The sequence below is a fragment of the Ips typographus genome, linkage group LG1 (assembly GCF_016097725.1).
Source record: "Ips typographus isolate SLU linkage group LG1, UJ_Ityp_2.0, whole genome shotgun sequence".
NCBI lineage: Eukaryota > Metazoa > Arthropoda > Insecta > Coleoptera > Curculionidae > Ips > Ips typographus.
Window position 1 is genome coordinate 16,229,294 of NC_138422.1, and position 18,700 is coordinate 16,247,993.

Here is an 18,700-nt window from a genome sequence, read left to right on the forward strand (position 1 = left end):
CTTGAACCTTTCGGGACGTTTTATATCTGAGCGGTTTGTTAGCTCCATGTAAGACTTCGTTTAGCTCGATTACATTAGATGTTTTACAAAAGGAAAACCCAAGGGGAGGGTCGGTTTTATTTAATCATGGGATTCGCTTTTAGATTGCTTTTGCTTTTGTAATGTGTATCTCTTGGCGGTCGGGTTATTCTTTCAGGCAAATTTTCTTCGGTTAAAAAAAAACGGGTTTTGTAACGACTCAAAAGTAAATAAATTACATTCTTCTACGGTTCCTCAAAAGCAAACATTTTTAAATTTGAGATTGTTACACACCAACAAAATATTTGTAAAACTTTTCAATGTTCTAAAGTCAATATTTAATTTAGTTTGATAAGATTTTCATTATTTTGTGACGTATGATTCACATTTATTTTCTTACATTGACAAGGTTCTAACAAAGTGTCCCGAAAGATATCGATCAAAAAAGGAAATACCACAAACTACAAGTTCTCAGTCAAACTATATATTAATGTCCACTTTTTTCCTTATAACAAATATGATTAATAGGAACAATTAAACAAAAAAGTTTAAATATCTCAAAAACAGTATAAATCCATTGTAAATTTGTACTGTCAATCCTAATAGTACGAGATTGTACCTTATCAGCGTTTTGAACAAATATTGTAATAAAAAAAATTGTAATGATTACAGAGAGTTAAAACAGGTCAACATGCTTTGCTGATTTTAGTATAAAAATTCAACAATTTTCAAGCGTTAGTTCATCAAATCAACGACCACGATGAAAGGTGCGGTCTCTCTATTTTTGGTTGTCACTATGACAGTTTACGTCAATTCTAAGGGTTTAAGTAAGTATTCCAACTTGTTATTTGTATACGTTGGCTATGAAATACCATTATGTTGGTAAAACTAAAGTTTCACGGTCGAAATTTACACAAATTTTTTTGTTTAAACGACGTAAACTATACAGGGTGTCCGTTTTACGAGTCTCACCAAGGGAATCTCGGTAATTTGAAGAGATACAAGGAAATTTAAATTGGGGCAAAATTGAGCAATAAGAAGTCGATAAAAATGCCGCTTTAAAAATTGAGTATTTCCGGAGATATCCGAAAAACAACAAAATTTTGGAAATTAGTTTTTATTTTTTTACTAATGGCTTTTTCGATTGGCATGTTTAATGCAAATCAGTGTATTGGCATGTTGTTTCAATGACATTTGATAGAGTAGGATAGAGATACATTAGTTTTGCACTAAACTTGCCAATCGAAAAATTAAGATAACAGAAAACAAAAGACAAACCATTGTCATTTTTTCTCCTCTACAACGAGGCATCATCATTTTTGATGTTTAACGTTTCGTTTTTTAGTTATTATCATCAACTTTCATCTTTTTTTATGGTCGCCATATTACATTTTGGCATGTTTGAATAGAGCCTATTTTTCTGATTACGATGATGTACCATATTTTATGGTTCAGTCTTGAAATTTCGTAAAAATCACAAAAAATATGTTTTTGCAAAGAGGAGCCTTTAAAAGGACATCTCAAAAGTCCCTCGATTAGTCAAATGATACTAGCCACGTGACATTACTGCCATTTGCAAACTAATGATCATGTGACAAACTGTCAGATGATGACACGAAAAGCGCTCTAATTTAATAAATTGTTGACTGATATCATGTACGTGGACACTTTTAGTGAAGATACAATTTGTGTTATTTTAGGTAAACTGTAACAAAATACATTTTAAATAAGAAAAATTCCATCTAATATGGCGTGGCCAAAACAAAAACCTAAAAACTGATGATGGTTGTCAAAAACTGAGATTTTTATGAAATATTATAAAAAGACAAAAAACGACAGAAAAATTTCAGTTATTTTTAGATTCCTCATCAAATAAATCAGAAAAGACCCAGAAGTGTACGATAAAATAACGTCAATCAATAATTGATTAAAAAGTGTTTGAAAATCATTGGTTTGAAAATTTCAATGATGTCACGTGAAAAAGTGTCAAGTGACTTAACAGGGAATTGTTGAGCTGTTATTTTCAAGAAACTTTTAATTAAAACATAATTTTCGTTATTTTCAATAAACTGCCAATTTGAACCATATCATATGACACATCCCCATAATCAGAAAAAATATATATAATTGTAGAGGAAAGAAAGTGGCAATGGTAAAGTGACTTTGTTTTCAATTATCTTATCAAATAAATTGTTAAAAAAATAAAAACTAATTTCCAAAATTTCGTTTTTTTCGGATATTTCAGAAAGTACTAAGAAATTTTAAATTTTTAAAGCGGCATTTTAATCGACTTCTAATTGCTCAAATTTTCCCCAATTTAAACTTCCTTATAACTCTGCAAATAAAAGAGTTCCCAATGGTGAGGCACCCTGTAGATACCGGCCGTAAAAGTGAATTTCACGGCCACAAAACAGTACGTGAAATAAGTACTTTACGTCGGTTTGAACAAAAAATATATTTTAGGTTATGTAATCTTGTGGCTTGCTAGGAGTTCGTCGAGGCCTTTCGGAAGTCGACTGCTCTAATAATCAAGGCGAACTGCTAATTGATCCCTGGGACTGTACTAAATTCCTCCAATGTGCCAATGGGGTGGCCGTTGAAATGCCTTGCGCAACTGGAACCGAATTCAGCTTGAGCAATCAAGTTTGCGTCTGGCCTTCTGACCCTACATCTGTATGCAACCTGTCTGTGACCACTACAACAACCACAACCACAACAACCACTACAAGACCTACTACAAGACGTACCAGACCCACAACACCCACTAGACGTACAAGGCCAACCGGCACCACTCTAGCTACAACCACACTTTGTTTGTAAATTGTTGTAAAATTCAAAACAAAAATGAAAAATATTAAATACACGTTAAATATGAACGAGTAAAATTTTGCTGTACTACCTTGAACAGTGCAGATAAAAAAGTTAATTAACCCTACTTGACAAGTGGAAATCCTAAAGCAAGCAATAGAACAAAGAAATCAGATAATAAAAAAGTCAACATTTAATTAAATATCATTGTAATGTATTGTTACTCTTAGATGCAAAATGACAAGCCTTGACAAATTTTATATATTTTTTAAATTTTTATATTAAATAATAGGAACAGGTGGAAAATGTTTTATTGTTACGTCAGCCTTTTTTATTTATTTTTTTCGCATATGCGACACCCTAACTAATGTGCTTGTATTTAGTTCTATAATAAAATATTTTTTTTAGAAGTCAAATTAATTATTTCCCATATTATAGAGTATACACAATACAAATAATAATATTTTTGCTTTTCAATTTTCTAATTAAAGGAGTTAGAAATAAAAATTTAAATGACATTTTTGCCTTTAATTAAAACGCTGAATGTGTTCTTTGTTTTCTTTTAGTTTATAGTGTGTTATTTCGAGCAAATTATACAGGGTGTCAGGGTTAAACGACCAAACCTATACCATGCCTAGAGAATTGGATTTTAAGCAGAAAGTTGTAATAAAGTTGTGTCCGAGAAAGTTGTAAATGCGTTGATACAGAGATACAGGGATTCAGATTTTTTAAAGATTTTATAATATAACCATTCATTCTTGACATAGCAAGATTCATTTTTCTACATAAACTTTAGGATCTCCGCAATTACAGTGGAAAATTTTAATTGTAACTGTTTCATACAATTTTTTATGGGAATATTCATGCACTTCTAGACATTTTTGCAAATAAAGAACATGGAGACAGATACGAAAAAAATGCAAGAGACATAAACGTTTCTAAATTGAAGAAAAAATTAGATGGCGTTCTTCAAAAAGGTTTGGGAGGATAAAATTGACCCCTGAAAAAGTATCACCCTGTACATTTTCACTACAATCTGAACACTGTAATTGTGGAAGTCCTAAAAAGTAGTGTATGTAGAAAAACTAATCTTGCTATGTCAATGTATGTAATAAAACCTTTAAAAAATCTGAAACTTTATCACCCTGTATCTCGGTACAACTTTCTGCTTAAAATCCAATGCTCTAAGCATGGTATAGGTTTGGCCGTTTAACTCATCCTGTATATTACACTTTTTATATCGGTATTTACATAAAAATTTGAAGTACAGATTTCTTAATTTTGTAATTAGACATTTCAACCCTTTTGCTTCTAACCCCTTTAATTAGTTATTATTTTTTGTTGTTAATAGAGGAAGAAATCTGTAATTCTTTTCAACAAAAAAAAAATTAGCTAATAATAGATTTTCAATTTTGACGTTTTATACTACTTTATTCACCTGTAATACCACGGGATTGTAAATCATTTAGCGGGAAAAATGGTAGCTTAATCAAAACGTGCAATCTCGACACCGCAGCAATGTAAGCAGTAACTAGAACTGCACTAAGCGTTATCAGTTCGGGCTGTACGTAAAGATTTAGCCAAAATCCATAAAATATATCACCCGCTGGGGATTTCCCCCCTGGAAACGAACGAAATTGGTTTAATTTATAACCCGGTTAAAGCAGCTCAATAGCGTTTCTTTGGCGCTTAAGCCGGGATATCCGTATTAATACAAATGTTCCACTGAATTGACTTGTTCTCGCGGTCCTTGAAAGCTTCGGTTACGGTCCTACCGCAGTACATTGGTAAAGTGAACGAGATTTAAACCATCTTTGAAAGAATGTTTTAATAGTTACTTATCTATTTAGTGCGAAAAGTGATACTTTCTCGCACGAAAATTGTTTTAAGTGACAGTGCTCAATCATTAAATTTTTTTTTATTTTTCAGGTCTACCATGTTTGAGGTCTGAATAAAACCAACTCCAAGTGTCCAATAGTTGGATTATCATCAAGATGGCGTCCACAAAAAAACGCAAACGCTAAACGGTCGCGATTTACCGTTGTTTATTCGGTACATAACTCAAAACCTCTATGAAAATAACCAGGACAAATTTAAATTAATACTTGGAGAATAATATGTAAACAACCGCTAATAAATCTAGAATAAAATGTCGGGGGTTTTTGCGTGCGGACGACGATTTCGGACATTTAGCCGCGGACCATAAATCGTTTTTGTCCCGTCCAGAATGGCCCGCCTAAATCATCAGAACTCCGAGGAGTCGGACGAGGAGGAATTGATTATAAAACCGCTGAAAACGAAACTGGACGTGTTTTGGTTGTTAGTGCCGGTTCTGTCCACTCTTAGTGTCGCTAGTGTCGTGGTGTCCGTGTGTACCAACGGATGGTTGCATACTATGGAGCGCATGCCCAATCCCCGCTACAACGGCACCGGAGACATGGAGTTTTTGTCCAAACGAACCGTGTCGGGTTTGTGGACCTACTGCTTCACTAACCGTAAGTTAACTGCAACTTGTTTAACCGCATCTTTATGAGGATTATCCTTTGTGTTCACTCGGTGAGCTGGTATATATAAGTTTCGCATAAAAGCGGAATTTCCATATTTAATCCCCTTGAAGGCTGCGGAGCTCAATTTACCAACACGCGTTAAGCTTGTTATCGCGTTTTCGCCAAGAGTTCTGTTTTACTTTCTCGCTTATTTTAAAGCAATTTATCAAAATATATAAATTAGCTACCGACGTTTCGGATCATTGTTTCTTCTTTAATTAATTACCTAGTCGTGAGGGTAATTAGCGGAACAGAACTTCTAATATGTTTAGTACGCATAATTTACCGGATATGACACACATTTCGGTTAAGAAATTTATGAATATTTTACCGCAAATATTTGAAGTTTGTAGTAATAAACCATATTAGTACTAAAAAAATATTTATTTATTTAATTTCATAAGAAACTAAAATAAAATGTAACTTTTGACACACTGTATCCCGAAACCGTTGAATTTTGATTTAGGAATGTATGTTAAGTCTGATTGTTATATAGAATAGAGTTTGTTCAAGAAACACATGAAATGATTATCAAAAAGCTTAAAATATAAAAGCATAAAAATACCGAAAGCAGTTGCTAAAACAAGTAATTTGCATATATCTTTAACTGTTTCTCAGATATTTTATGTCAAAATTTGCTTTCGCAGACCAAACTAGTGTATAGTGTAAGTGTAGTACGTTTAGTGTAATACTTGTATAGTCACCTACGATTCTAGTGATTCAAAGCAATTTATGAATTGCATTTTCTTTCTTCTCTCAGTTGTTCCCCATATAACTTTTTAATTTTATCATATTGGCAGGAAAATCTTCACAAGTTTTTGCAGTTGCTCTTGTGATGGTAGTCTAACAAAATGATGCAGTAGCACTCATTTGGTAAACAACAACTCTGCATTATTAGAACACGTATTTTGTAATATACTGTTAATTAATATTTTCTGCCGCCACTAACTACACGAAAGATAACAACATTACATTTAGGAAAAACCCCATGAATTTTAGTTAAAGTGATTACAACTCGACTGCAGAAATTTAGAATTTAACCCGGACTTCAAAGACAATCTAATAATAAGTTAAATTAGAGATGGCTGTTTTCTCTAATTACTCCACCAGCTACTACAAACGTGGACCGTTTCAATTAAAGTCACTTTACAGTCAATCTTATTTCATAAAATTGTCCTCTTTAATGGGAAAGAGCACACGAGTCAGACAAATTAATTTACATCCCAGTTAATTAACGACTTACATGCTTTTGACGGTAATTTTTCGACTACGCCCAGCCAAATGCGGACCCTCAATACGCCAATTAGAGCCGCGCTCTGTGTTTCGTCACTATTGCGAATGCATTTTGCGACAACCGGAGAACAACTGCGATGAAACTCGTTTAAGAAGGAACCATACAATCGTTGCGACTGAGCGGGATTAGATGGGTAATTAAAAGGTACAAGTTTAATTTCATTTAATAGTTTGCCGACTACACTGTCGTATTTCTAATTAGAGATGCTGAACTCGCCACAAATACGCTCTGAAAGTTTCAGTTTGCTTCAGTTTTCAACTTATTCGAGTACCGGTTTTGATGATGTATGCTTTAAAACTCTTAAAGGGATTGCAAATTAAGTAATTTATTATAGGAAAAAAGTTTGAATTTACCTGCGTCTTAGTGGATGATTAAAATAGTAAATAGCTTGCTTGAAATGTTTTATTGACAAAAATTGATTGTCCCAAAAGTACAGTGTTTTGTCTAGCTTGAGTATTTGTCCTATGAAAAAGGATAGTTCGTTCGACATTTTTTCCGTTATTTTTGACAGTTAATACAAACAATTCTTCGGCCACTTATTCCTAATACTCCTCTTTTTCAAATTATTTAGTTTATAGGGTTTCACTGGATCCTTTGGAACTGTTCTAAATAGTTGACTTTATGTTGATGTCGTAAGATTATACAAATTAGAAAGAACATAATGCACTATCTAGAAATACGATAGACACAAATATACAGGGTAATTTACCAAGAACTTATTATGGAAAAAACCGTAATGACCAATTCGGAACATTTGGTAGTATAGGTACCAAACACGATAGGAGTTCCAAGTTCATCTAAAATATATTCAAAATAATGGCAATTTAGGTTATACCGGAACCTATTTCATGTTAACTGTCATATAATTAATTGTATGCGTTTCTGATGTATTTCTAAAGTCATAAATTCAATAAATTATGGCTGCTGGAGCAAAAGAAGTTGAATGTCGATACAGACATTTTACATCAAGTAAAAGGCGTAAAATTTGACTTAAAATTCAAATAAAAATTGGTTTCTCTATGTAAAAAATCATAAGCTTTGGTTTGATAGTTGTGTGCAACATCTGGTGACATCTGTACTCAACTCTATGAGTTAGAAAGTACAGATGGCGTTCCAAAATCTAGGAACAGCACCATTAATGCCGCATCATTCGGTAAACACCGATCTGATTGGTTGAAAATGGTGAGGTTTTGTTTTTTGTTTATCAATCCCAATCCTCTGACCGGTTTCGCCGTATTACGGCTCATCAGAGAGGCTATAGGGCTTGATAACCAAAGAACAAAACCTTCGTTCCAGTATAGTCAACTGGATGCCAGAAATGATAGTTGTGTGCAACATCTGGTGACATCTGTACTCAACTCTATGAGTTAGAAAGTACAGATGGCGTTCCAAAATCTAGGAACAGCACCATTAATGCCGCATCATTCGGAAAACACCGATCTGATTGGTTGAAAATGGTGAGGTTTTGTTTTTTGTTTATCAATCCCAATCCTCTGACCGGTTTCGCCGTATTACGGCTCATCAGAGAGGCTATAGGGCTTGATAACCAAAGAACAAAACCTTCGTTCCAGTATAGTCAACTGGATGCCAGAAATGATAGTTGTGTGCAACATCTGGTGACATCTGTACTCAACTCTATGAGTTAGAAAGTACAGATGGCGTTCCAAAATCTAGGAACAGCACCATTAATGCCGCATCATTCGGTAAACACCGATCTGATTGGTTGAAAATGGTGAGGTTTTGTTTTTTTGTTTATCAATCCCAATCCTCTGACCGGTTTCGCCGTATTACGGCTCATCAGAGAGGCTATAGGGCTTGATAACCAAAGAACAAAACCTTCGTTCCAGTATAGTCAACTGGATGCCAGAAATGATAGTTGTGTGCAACATCTGGTGACATCTGTACTCAACTCTATGAGTTAGAAAGTACAGATGGCGTTCCAAAATCTAGGAACAGCACCATTAATGCCGCATCATTCGGAAAACACCGATCTGATTGGTTGAAAATGGTGAGGTTTTGTTTTTTGTTTATCAATCCCAATCCTCTGACCGGTTTCGCCGTATTACGGCTCATCAGAGAGGCTATAGGGCTTGATAACCAAAGAACAAAACCTTCGTTCCAGTATAGTCAACTGGATGCCAGAAATGATAGTTGTGTGCAACATCTGGTGACATCTGTACTCAACTCTATGAGTTAGAAAGTACAGATGGCGTTCCAAAATCTAGGAACAGCACCATTAATGCCGCATCATTCGGTAAACACCGATCTGATTGGTTGAAAATGGTGAGGTTTTGTTTTTTTGTTTATCAATCCCAATCCTCTGACCGGTTTCGCCGTATTACGGCTCATCAGAGAGGCTATAGGGCTTGATAACCAAAGAACAAAACCTTCGTTCCAGTATAGTCAACTGGATGCCAGAAATGATAGTTGTGTGCAACATCTGGTGACATCTGTACTCAACTCTATGAGTTAGAAAGTACAGATGGCGTTCCAAAATCTAGGAACAGCACCATTAATGCCGCATCATTCGGTAAACACCGATCTGATTGGTTGAAAATCGTGAGGTTTTGTTTTTTGTTTATCAATCCGGCGAAACCGGTCAGAGGATTGGGATTGATAAACAAAAAACAAAACCTCACCATTTTCAACCAATCAGATCGGTGTTTACCGAATGATGCGGCATTAATGGTGCTGTTCCTAGATTTTGGAACGCCATCTGTACTTTCTAACTCATAGAGTTGAGTACAGATGTCACCAGATGTTGCACACAACTATCATTTCTGGCATCCAGTTGACTATACTGGAACGAAGGTTTTGTTCTTTGGTTATCAAGCCCTATAGCCTCTCTGATGAGCCGTAATACGGCGAAACCGGTCAGAGGATTGGGATTGATAAACAAAAAACAAAACCTCACCATTTTCAAGCTTTGGTTTGTTATTCAAGTCAAATTGTGCTGAAATATTTTTAAATTTGACGCTCTGTGGCAGCCAAACAGTACGAACTACGGTCTTTAATGTAAAACCGCAGATTTTGACTATTTTGACTCATTTTTTGTAGGTCGTCAAATAATCGAGTCATCAGGGGTCAAAACAAAATGTGTCAAACAAAATTGGACTTTTAGTTTTGAAGTTTGGTATACCCAAAAACACAAGTTTAGTATAGATTTTGGGTCAAAAAAGGTTTACGTAACATGAATAGCGTCGAAACTTTGTCATTTTTGGCAACATTGCCTAATTGTTATTTCTCTAAAAAATGTTTAAAAAGTTATATTTGGGCCAAAATCACTGATTTCCAACTGACTTGTGTCTGATAGTCTATGATTATTTCTGTACTGTATCACTCAAAAGTTCATTGGATTAAAACATTTTGTAATATTTTTTTTTGTCGAATCCGCATTGGACATTTGTGTGAGTTTGCCCAACTTGGACTACAATACAACATAACTACCACTTTTGTTGTTTTTTATTTCTCTTTTTGAATTGATTACATAAACGAAACTAACGCTCTAAAATACTCAGGTGGAAAGTGTTTGAATTCTGTCGAGAGATTAGGTAGTAGCTTTATCTCGAGACAGAAATTAAACTTTCTACCGTGGTTTGTACACTATTTTATTTTCAACCGTCTATCAAAATCTCATCGAACTTTTAATAAACCATTCAGTTGAAATATTGATTGCTAAGAGTCTCTAACAATAAGGTGTACGAGTAGTTATGACTTCAACCACAATAAACGACTGGTGATTTGTTTACAAACTTGACAACGTCATTATTGTGCTATTCCGTCTTTAATATTTTGAGCTGAAACGTTCCTGAAAGTGCTTTTAACATGGAGATTTCTGAAGACGCATATGTTACTCATCGTCTCCTGAGCTGTGAGCAGTTGCAGAGGTGGCGGCACAGTCTCTTCACTATAAAAAGTAATAAGCCCAGATATGACAAAACGCATATTGACATTCACCCGGGTAGAAAGTGACAATTACCCGGGTGGAAAGTGAGTACTTTTGTGTGTGTGTGTGTGTAGCTGGTTTACACATAAGAAATAACGTTATTACATACCTGGTTGAAAATAAACGTAATTTTTCGACGACTTACTTTGAAAGTACCTCATGTACGCTTCCATTTAGAAGCAGAAAGGGGTTATTTGCCGCGCGCGAGCAGAAAGAGAGATTTTCTGCTCTAGAGCGTTTTCGCTTTCTACTAACAATCTAGTCACCAACTTTTTTCGGCGTTTCCATAACAACGCTTGACATACCTGTTTGAAATAACCACATTCCGTCAAAGTGATTTATCGGTGACAATGAGTTCGAGCGACGAAAATGATGTGAGTTGTCCTTCTAATCCACCCCACAGCAGTCGTCGAAAAAATATCGTCTATATTTCGAGCCAAAAGTACTTTTGCCGCTTTTACATGATTGCAGCGTTCGGCTTCGCCTCAAGCTGCAAATTTCATGTGCAAGCGGCAAATATATACTTTCCGCTCTTAATATAGAATATACTATTACATATCGCGTCTTATAATTAAATTAATAAATAACGTACACAAATAAAATATTTGTAGTGTTTATTTGTTTATTTTTTATAAGCAAAAGTGAAATTGAATTTAGTTTTCAGCCTTTTTTAAGAGCCCTGCAGGATATTTCAGAACATAAACTAAAAAGTAATTGTTTTAGTTTAAAATGCAATATTTATGTTATTGTCCAGCACTGGTATTTTACCTTTAAAATGACAATAACATTATTTTTTTATAAAAGCAAAAACTAACATAATTTGCTAAAATTGAAATATGACAAAAACTACCAAGGTTAGATGCATGACATTATAATTATAAAAAAAAAATTAAAAGCCACAAGAAACCTAAAAATAAAAATACAGGGTGTCCCACGACGAAAGACATCGATTGATATTGATATACAAGTATAAATAGGAGAGTTTTGAAAATTTGGCAGGATACTGATGTGGGCATGCCCAATCTAACTAAAATATTTTCAAGATGATTGCACTTCCGTTTATACCGGAAGTCAATCAAAACTTTCTTATTTTAAATAGAACACCCTATATATTATTACATATTTGGATTCCTCACAAAATTCTGACCAACTTTTGTGTACAATGCCCTATGCCTATCTCTAGCCGTTTTCGAAATATTTGATGTTTTTCCAAAAAAGTGACAGTTACAACGCTCAACATATTTTTTCTAATTTTGGCATATAAAGTGACACTTTTCAAAACTGATTAGAGTGACAAAACGTTTTACTTTTCGTAACTAGTTACGAAAAGTATCACTTTATGTAACTAGTTATGAAAAGTTCATTTCATCACTCCCTGTTTTTATGCATTTCCGTAGAAACATATGGGCGACATCCATCATAACATGTCGTTGTCACTGTTTATACAAGGTGCTATGAAAGTGAATATTTGTGTTAAATCACTTTAAAAGATGGTTTTTACCGCTTTTTGGTCAAAATTAGAAAAAATTAATTACTACACATATTACAAATTGTACAAACATTCATTCGTTACACAAAATCGATCTTTTCGTAGGGTTAGGTTTCGTTAGGTTACATAAATAGCTATTTGTACTCTGTCAAAACCTTAATTCATTTTGCAATGAAACATTGGGTTATTGTAAATAAAGGATCGTTTTATTAAACTGAGGGTGCGTAATGACTCATTTGTATACAGGGTCGTCATAAAAAAATCATAAACTTGCCACTAAAAAAAATGAAAAATCTCAAGTTTTTAAATGCAAACCCACATTTTTTATGACGGAATCATTTTGAGCATTAAAATTTACTATACGTTTCAATTTACTTGCTTATACCTAAATCCAACCCATTTCGTTTTATTTGAGAATAAACATTTTTTATTCATAAAACTTCAGATTTCTTGAAAATTTCTCTCTCTAATTAAGTGTGGATTTATGCCACACCAGTAGTGTGAATTATGTCTATTGAACATTCCATTTTTAGTGAATTTGGCCTCGTCGCTATAAATAATATTATTCAAAAACAATTCTTCTCCATAGTGTCAGCAAAAACTCATTAAAAACCACTCTCTTCGGAAATTCAACCTCTTTTAAGTGTTGCACTAATTTAAATGAAAAAGGGTGAAATTTATGTTTCTTCAGGATCCTTTGAATTGAGCTTTTGGATATGCCTGATTCTACGGAAACTTGTCTTATTGACGAAGTTGGATTTGCAACAAAATAGCCCAAAATTGCAATTTCTACATTTGTATTATTAAGGATTGGTTTTGTTTTAATAGCTTTTACCTTCACAGATCACGTATTCTTAAAATTTTCAATTATTTGGTTGACAGCTTTTGGTGATAGCTTTGGTTTTTCTGGATAACGAGCGGCAAATACCTCACATGTTCTACTCACAACTTTATCACATTCTCCGTAAATAATAAACAGATTTAAGTAATCTTGGTTTGAATAACGTAACCGCTACAGCGTATTTGCAGTTGTCAAAACACTCAAAATTAGTGTTATTAACATGCTCTGCAGGTCTCCAATATCACCGTGTGTCAAAAGCTTGGCCAGCTAGAGTACCAGCTAATCCCAACCATGCAGCCTAATAAAAAAATGTTTATTCTCAAATAAAACGAAATGGGTTGGATTTAGGTATAGGCAAGTAAATTGAAACGTATAGTAATTTTTAATGCTCAAAAACTTAAAATTTTTCTTTTTTTTTAGTGGCAAGTTTATGATTTTTTTTTGACGACCCTGTATACAAATGGGTCATTACGCACCCTCAGTTTAATAAAACGATCCTTTATTTACAATAACCCAAAGTTTCATTGCAAAATGACATACGGTTTTGACAGAGTACAAAAATATGTTGAGCGTTGCAACTGTCACTTTTTTGGAAAAACATCAAATATTTCGAAAACGGATAGAGATAGGCATAGGGTATTGTAGACAAAAGTTGGTCAGAATTTTGTGAGGAATCCAAATATGTAATAATATATAGGGTGTTCTATTTAAAATAAGAAAGTTGTGATCGACTTCCGGTATAAACGGAAGTGCAACCATCCTGAAAATATTTTAGTTAGATTGGGCATGCCGACATCAGTATCCTGCCAAATTTTCAAAACTCTCCTATTTATACTTTTTCCAATATCAATCGATGTCTTTCGTCGTGGGACACCCTGTATAAATAGTCAAAAAATGCATCTAAGCATACTCTAAGTCGATTTTAAGGACAGCTTAAGCCTAGTTTATAAAAGAAATTTTATTTTTAGCCGTAACTTTAGCATTAGCAATAAATTTAGTAATAACCTTAAGAAAGAAGGGGTTTTATAAAACTTCTAGTTTAACCATAGAGTTTTCTGAAAATTAACCTAACTTTAATGTATTGCTGCCTAATGCTGCACTACTGCACTAAATCAATAGTAAAACATTTCTGTTTAGATATTTCATAAATAAAGCACAAATTCAATCTTAACAGGAAGTTTAAATATTAGAGATTTAACTTTAGTATTAGCTATAAGAAAATTTCAAACCAAATTCAGCAGTTACAGCTAAATTTAAAGTAAAAGTAAAATTTTGTTTATGAACATCACAATTTAAAACAACTAGCTCTGTTCTTAATGCTGAAGTTAAATTTTGTTTTATAAATCAGGTTTTAGGCTAAGTTGAGATTTGACTGTGACAGATTAGTTGCAAAATGTCGTATTCTAAACACCCCTTATCTAAGATATCTTTCAAGCCATCTTAGCAAGTGTCAGGGAAACTGGCAAAACTATTGTTTATATGTCTGGAAACCAATCAGATAATGGGCTTTCTTTACTCTTGACTCACTTTGTAGAATAAACTAGCACTTATTTCTGTAAAGGTGTCACATTACATATAGTCAACAACTAGACTTTAAAAGGAAAAATCTCCACTTGTCATTTGCAGACACCGCGTAATACTGCCGTTGGCAAAAAAATGGGGGAGGAAATGTGTACGGGAGAGGAAAAGGTATATACCATTACGTAAAATGGGGGGCGGAATAAGAAAATATGGGGCGGCAAAGAAACGATTCGCCCAACGCATTTGCCTTTTTTTCCTGTTGAGATTTTACTTTCAAATGATGACGGCAATGAAAGTGACAAGGCGAAGACGTAAAAAATTGACTTTTCTCTCCCAGATGTCTCTGTTAAGTTGGCGAATTTCCCGGGGCAACGATACAATGTCAAAAAGGCATTTTTCATCTGCTTTTGCCCCACGTACAACCACGTTCAACATATATCTCGCATAATAAAGATTCATTGCGGCAATAAACAGTTATTTCGAGACTGTCGCATCTTCATATCGTTTAAGCGCAAACACCTCGTCCTGCAATTTTTCCATGAAATAAATCTGTCCCCGGGCCTTACTTGGTTATTCATACGTTTCTGCATACATCATGCAACGTTTGAGAAAGTGGAAAACTAATTTGTTAAAAAGAGATTTATTCCGAAAGGGGGCTAGAAAAAGCACCACCGACTCCAAAAATCCCCGGGCCGATTTGTTTTTATTACCCGGACGTTTGTAAATAAATCTGTTGTTTTGTGAAAATTTAATCACAACTTTTCTAACTACGTCTGGAAAATAAATTTCAATTAACGCCGAGCAAAAACAACAACTAGAAACTAACGTACGACGTTGCTGCAATATATTCTACGTTTAGGGTCAGCAGAATCTTTTATAAGGGCAAAACTCGTTTCCAAGTTGCTACAGATCAAGGAAAACCCATCAAAAAATCTCCAATCATATTAACATAACTTTATTAAAATTACATTCGGTTCGCTGCTGTTTTAGAAGCAATTCCAAGATTGAACCTCGAACTTTTAATAAAACGGAGCGAATTTGAAACGGAAATGAGCTCCTTGAATAGACATGTCGTTCTCCGACTTTAGTCTCTTTGAGTCAGATTTTTTCCACTGTTATTGCCATGTCGAACCCTTTTCATTCATGACCAGGACACTTGCCCAATCTTGGCCAGTTGTTCGATATGATTCTTCGCGAATTCCCCATCCTTAAGTCTATAGGTGTAAAACTGACGGACTGGGAAGCCTTTAGGGTATCGATGGATTTTTCCCTTTAATGGAGTTGTCATGTTCGCGGTGAAAATGTTACTTTTTCCCTTTTAAGGATGTGAAAACATCAGTTCCGTAAAAGTGGCGCTTTTATAGGTTCCCTTTGCTAAAAACTACCGTACCCCAAAAAGTTATTACGTCCTTTGTTGTTTGTAGTGTTTGTAATATCAAATTTACAAAAAAATTTCAACTCTCAATTATTTATGGCGTTTTTGATTGACAAGTTTAGTTCAAAACTAATATATTTGTATCCTGCTCTATCAAATATCTTTGAAACAGTGTGGTCACCAGTTTTGCACTAAACATGCCAATCGACAACGCTATTAGTCTCTAGCAAGTTAAAACATGAGGGTCTCGGGATATGATCTATGAATATACTGGGGGATGTATATTGGGAAAATTAATCAAGTTCCTCAATAATCTAGTAGCTAAACAATGTGAACCTAACTGAAATGAGAACAGTCAGGTAATCAGTTGACGACAAAACGGGAAATTAATAAACCATCTAGCAATCTAATTAGATTTTGTTGGCAACAGTTTAGGATAATCGCGATAGCAAAAGGGGTCCAGAACGACACGGAACTAATTAACGGGCCGTTAGTCTCGGCTTACACAGCGAATTCTTGTTGTCGGTGGCCAATTTCCGATCGATCTATTGTTCCCATTAATTGGCCCACTTCGACTTGTTCAAACTTGACACGTCAAGTACTGTTGCGACAAGGATCGATCGTTTTCGGTTTTAACGGCCCGCGAAAAAACGCCATTTGTTATGATATTACGTTGCTTTTGATTGGTGCTAATATCTGGTAAACCCGATAGTTTTTTCTGATTTTTGCATTTTGAAACAATCTGAAAGTAAATCAGTTTTTAAGTTATTATGATGTGATTTTTTTTCGCTTTTGATCGGATTTTTTGCGTGTCAACTTAATGAAAAGAGAAACAGATTTAATAAAAATTATAAAATAATAGTGCATCTGTGTACTCCACAGAAGAAACATAACTGTTAAGTGTTAACTACTGAATTGCTTCTAGTTAAATAATCATGAGCTAAAAACAAACAAATTTATGTAAATAACACCCGCAAATTCCATTAAGATATCAGTTTAATTCGTACCATTGTCGATCCTCAGTAAATTTAATTTTGTATTATAAAACCGTTAATTTTACGAAGAGAAAATGTGTTAAAGATTCAGTTGTCTGCACTAATTCACCAAAATGCAAATGCAAATGAAGTCCAAAATCACTGATCTAACAGAAAATCCCTTTAAAATGTTAATAGGTTTGATGCCAGTTTTGACCTTTCATACATCAAATCATGAAGATACAACTGCTTATGTTCTTTTCTTCCGTTTGTCTTTGAAAGAATAAAGTAAAACACCTCATTAGAGTCAGAAAGTAATTTGAATTTTTAAAATTTAGAATACAATGTTTAGATTAAATTTTGTCACAATGTAACCAACTCTGTATCTTTTACTGTTTTTGAGATTCATTCACTCCATCAATTCTTCTCTCCTTTTTTTCTTTCCGCTTCTTTTTTTCACCTGTTTTTGTTTTTTAAATCTTTAATCTAGTAAAATACAATTCTTTCTATCCATTAATTTTGCCGCTTTTCGTTTCTTTTCAATACTTCTTTTCTTCTATTCTGTTAATTCTTATAATTTTTTCTTGCGTGTCTATTTTAAATGGAACACTCGGTATTATATTTTGCTTTGCGTCCCAACCAAATCTACCGCGGTCCTGTATTCGAAAACTACAAAAAATAACTTTTTCAAAGTTTCAGAGTTTAGTATTTGACTTTGGTTGTTCAACTTCACTTTTTTTAATTGACTACTTTGTATATTGTTTATTCTCCGCTTCTTCTAACAATTTCAATTACGTTTATATTCATCTGTTTTCGATATATGTACTATAAACTTTTTCAAATAAAATATACACATATTTCAATCTGTCTAGAAAATATGACATAAATTAAAAATGCCATTTTTTAAATGATTTTGACACAGCCGACAGTCTGAACCAGCTAAAAGAGGTTTTGATACACTCTCTAAAATATACTTTGACATTTGTAGTTCTTAATTAAGGTGGTTTATAATTGTTAAGATATTACTTTTATTATTTTATTACTTTTATTGTTGAAGCTATTTCACTAAAAAATTGTTACGTCGCTATAATTTGATAACCATAATATTTCGACAACTTAAGCTCTTCCTCCCTTTTTACCTATTTTTGGTTTCGCAACTGCTTTATGTTGTTTGTATTTAACCTCTAAATTAGGGATAGAATTTAGTTAAAAAGTGACTAACGAACCAGTTTTTGCTTAGAACAAAACTGCGTGTAAATAACAGGGAGTGTCACGTTCAGTGACAGCCCAACAGCATCGACTAGGGGAGAGTAAATACTCCCAAGCAGTAATCGCTATTAAATTGAATAACTTTAGCGTAGATTAATCTTTTTCTCGACGTTAAAAGCATTACTTTGATTAACGTAATAAGTGCTCTGGTAATTGGACATCGTTAAAGTGTATCTCGGGTTCTTTCGTTAAGAATTCTACGAGGCGAATATTGCCAAAAAACTACCACCAACTGCTCAGGATACTGTACACTCTTTGAGGGAGAAAGAATATTTTAACGTAAATCAGCCGCGGTTTAATTATTTTATTTTAAATTTCAAATTACGCTCGAGAGTCGATTTCCATTTTTCTGAGTGGTCGCGAGAGACTTTTCGCGGCCCTCTCTGAATTATGTGTTCGAAAAATCGGACAAACGGTTTAATTATGTAAATCCTTATTTTCGTTTACTCAGTTTCACTGTTCCGGGTTCTGTTTGAGGTGGGCTTATTTACTTACAAATGGATTTAGGACGCGAGTTTTATGTAATTTTGTTGAAATTTAGACTCGTCTGAACGGTGACTTTTTATAGAAAACGTATAAATTACTCATTTTTAAGCTTCAATTTTAATGCATAATAGTA

The 18,700-nt window shown here is 34.0% G+C and overlaps 3 protein-coding genes across 4 annotated transcripts in view; 2 read left to right on the forward strand and 1 right to left on the reverse strand.

Annotated features, from left to right (window-relative positions):
* Mnr (Membrane-bound Notch regulator) overlaps positions 1–6,679 on the reverse strand; it is a 90,359-nt gene extending 83,680 nt beyond the window's left edge. Inside the window, exon 1 of the mRNA XM_081980880.1 lies at positions 6,616–6,679. Coding sequence (XP_081837006.1) covers positions 6,616–6,617 — 2 coding nt within the window. The 5' untranslated portion in view covers positions 6,618–6,679. The remainder of the gene's footprint in view (positions 1–6,615) is intronic.
* Positions 1–18,700, forward strand: part of stg1 (stargazin-like protein) — a 268,226-nt gene that overhangs the window by 59,719 nt on the left and 189,807 nt on the right. For both annotated transcript variants that reach the window (XM_081980762.1, XM_081980770.1), the window contains exon 2: positions 4,756–5,321. In XM_081980762.1, coding sequence (XP_081836888.1) covers positions 5,054–5,321 — 268 coding nt within the window. In that variant the 5' untranslated portion in view covers positions 4,756–5,053. The remainder of the gene's footprint in view (positions 1–4,755; positions 5,322–18,700) is intronic.
* Positions 690–2,894, forward strand: LOC145725839 (uncharacterized). The gene is made up of 2 exons (XM_081974734.1): positions 690–845; positions 2,507–2,894. Exons 1-2 carry the CDS (start codon positions 779–781, stop codon positions 2,836–2,838), a joined length of 399 nt encoding a protein of 132 aa, XP_081830860.1. The 5' UTR covers positions 690–778; the 3' UTR covers positions 2,839–2,894.

Excerpts from the sequence above, each read along its gene's own strand:
- LOC145725839 (XM_081974734.1), top strand. The coding sequence starts at position 779 with ATGAAAGGTGCGGTCTCTCTATTTTTGGTTGTCACTATGACAGTTTAC. Across the intron at positions 846-2,506 it reads CGTCAATTCTAAGGGTTTAA|GAGTTCGTCGAGGCCTTTCG; the intron begins GTAAGTATTCCA and ends GTGGCTTGCTAG.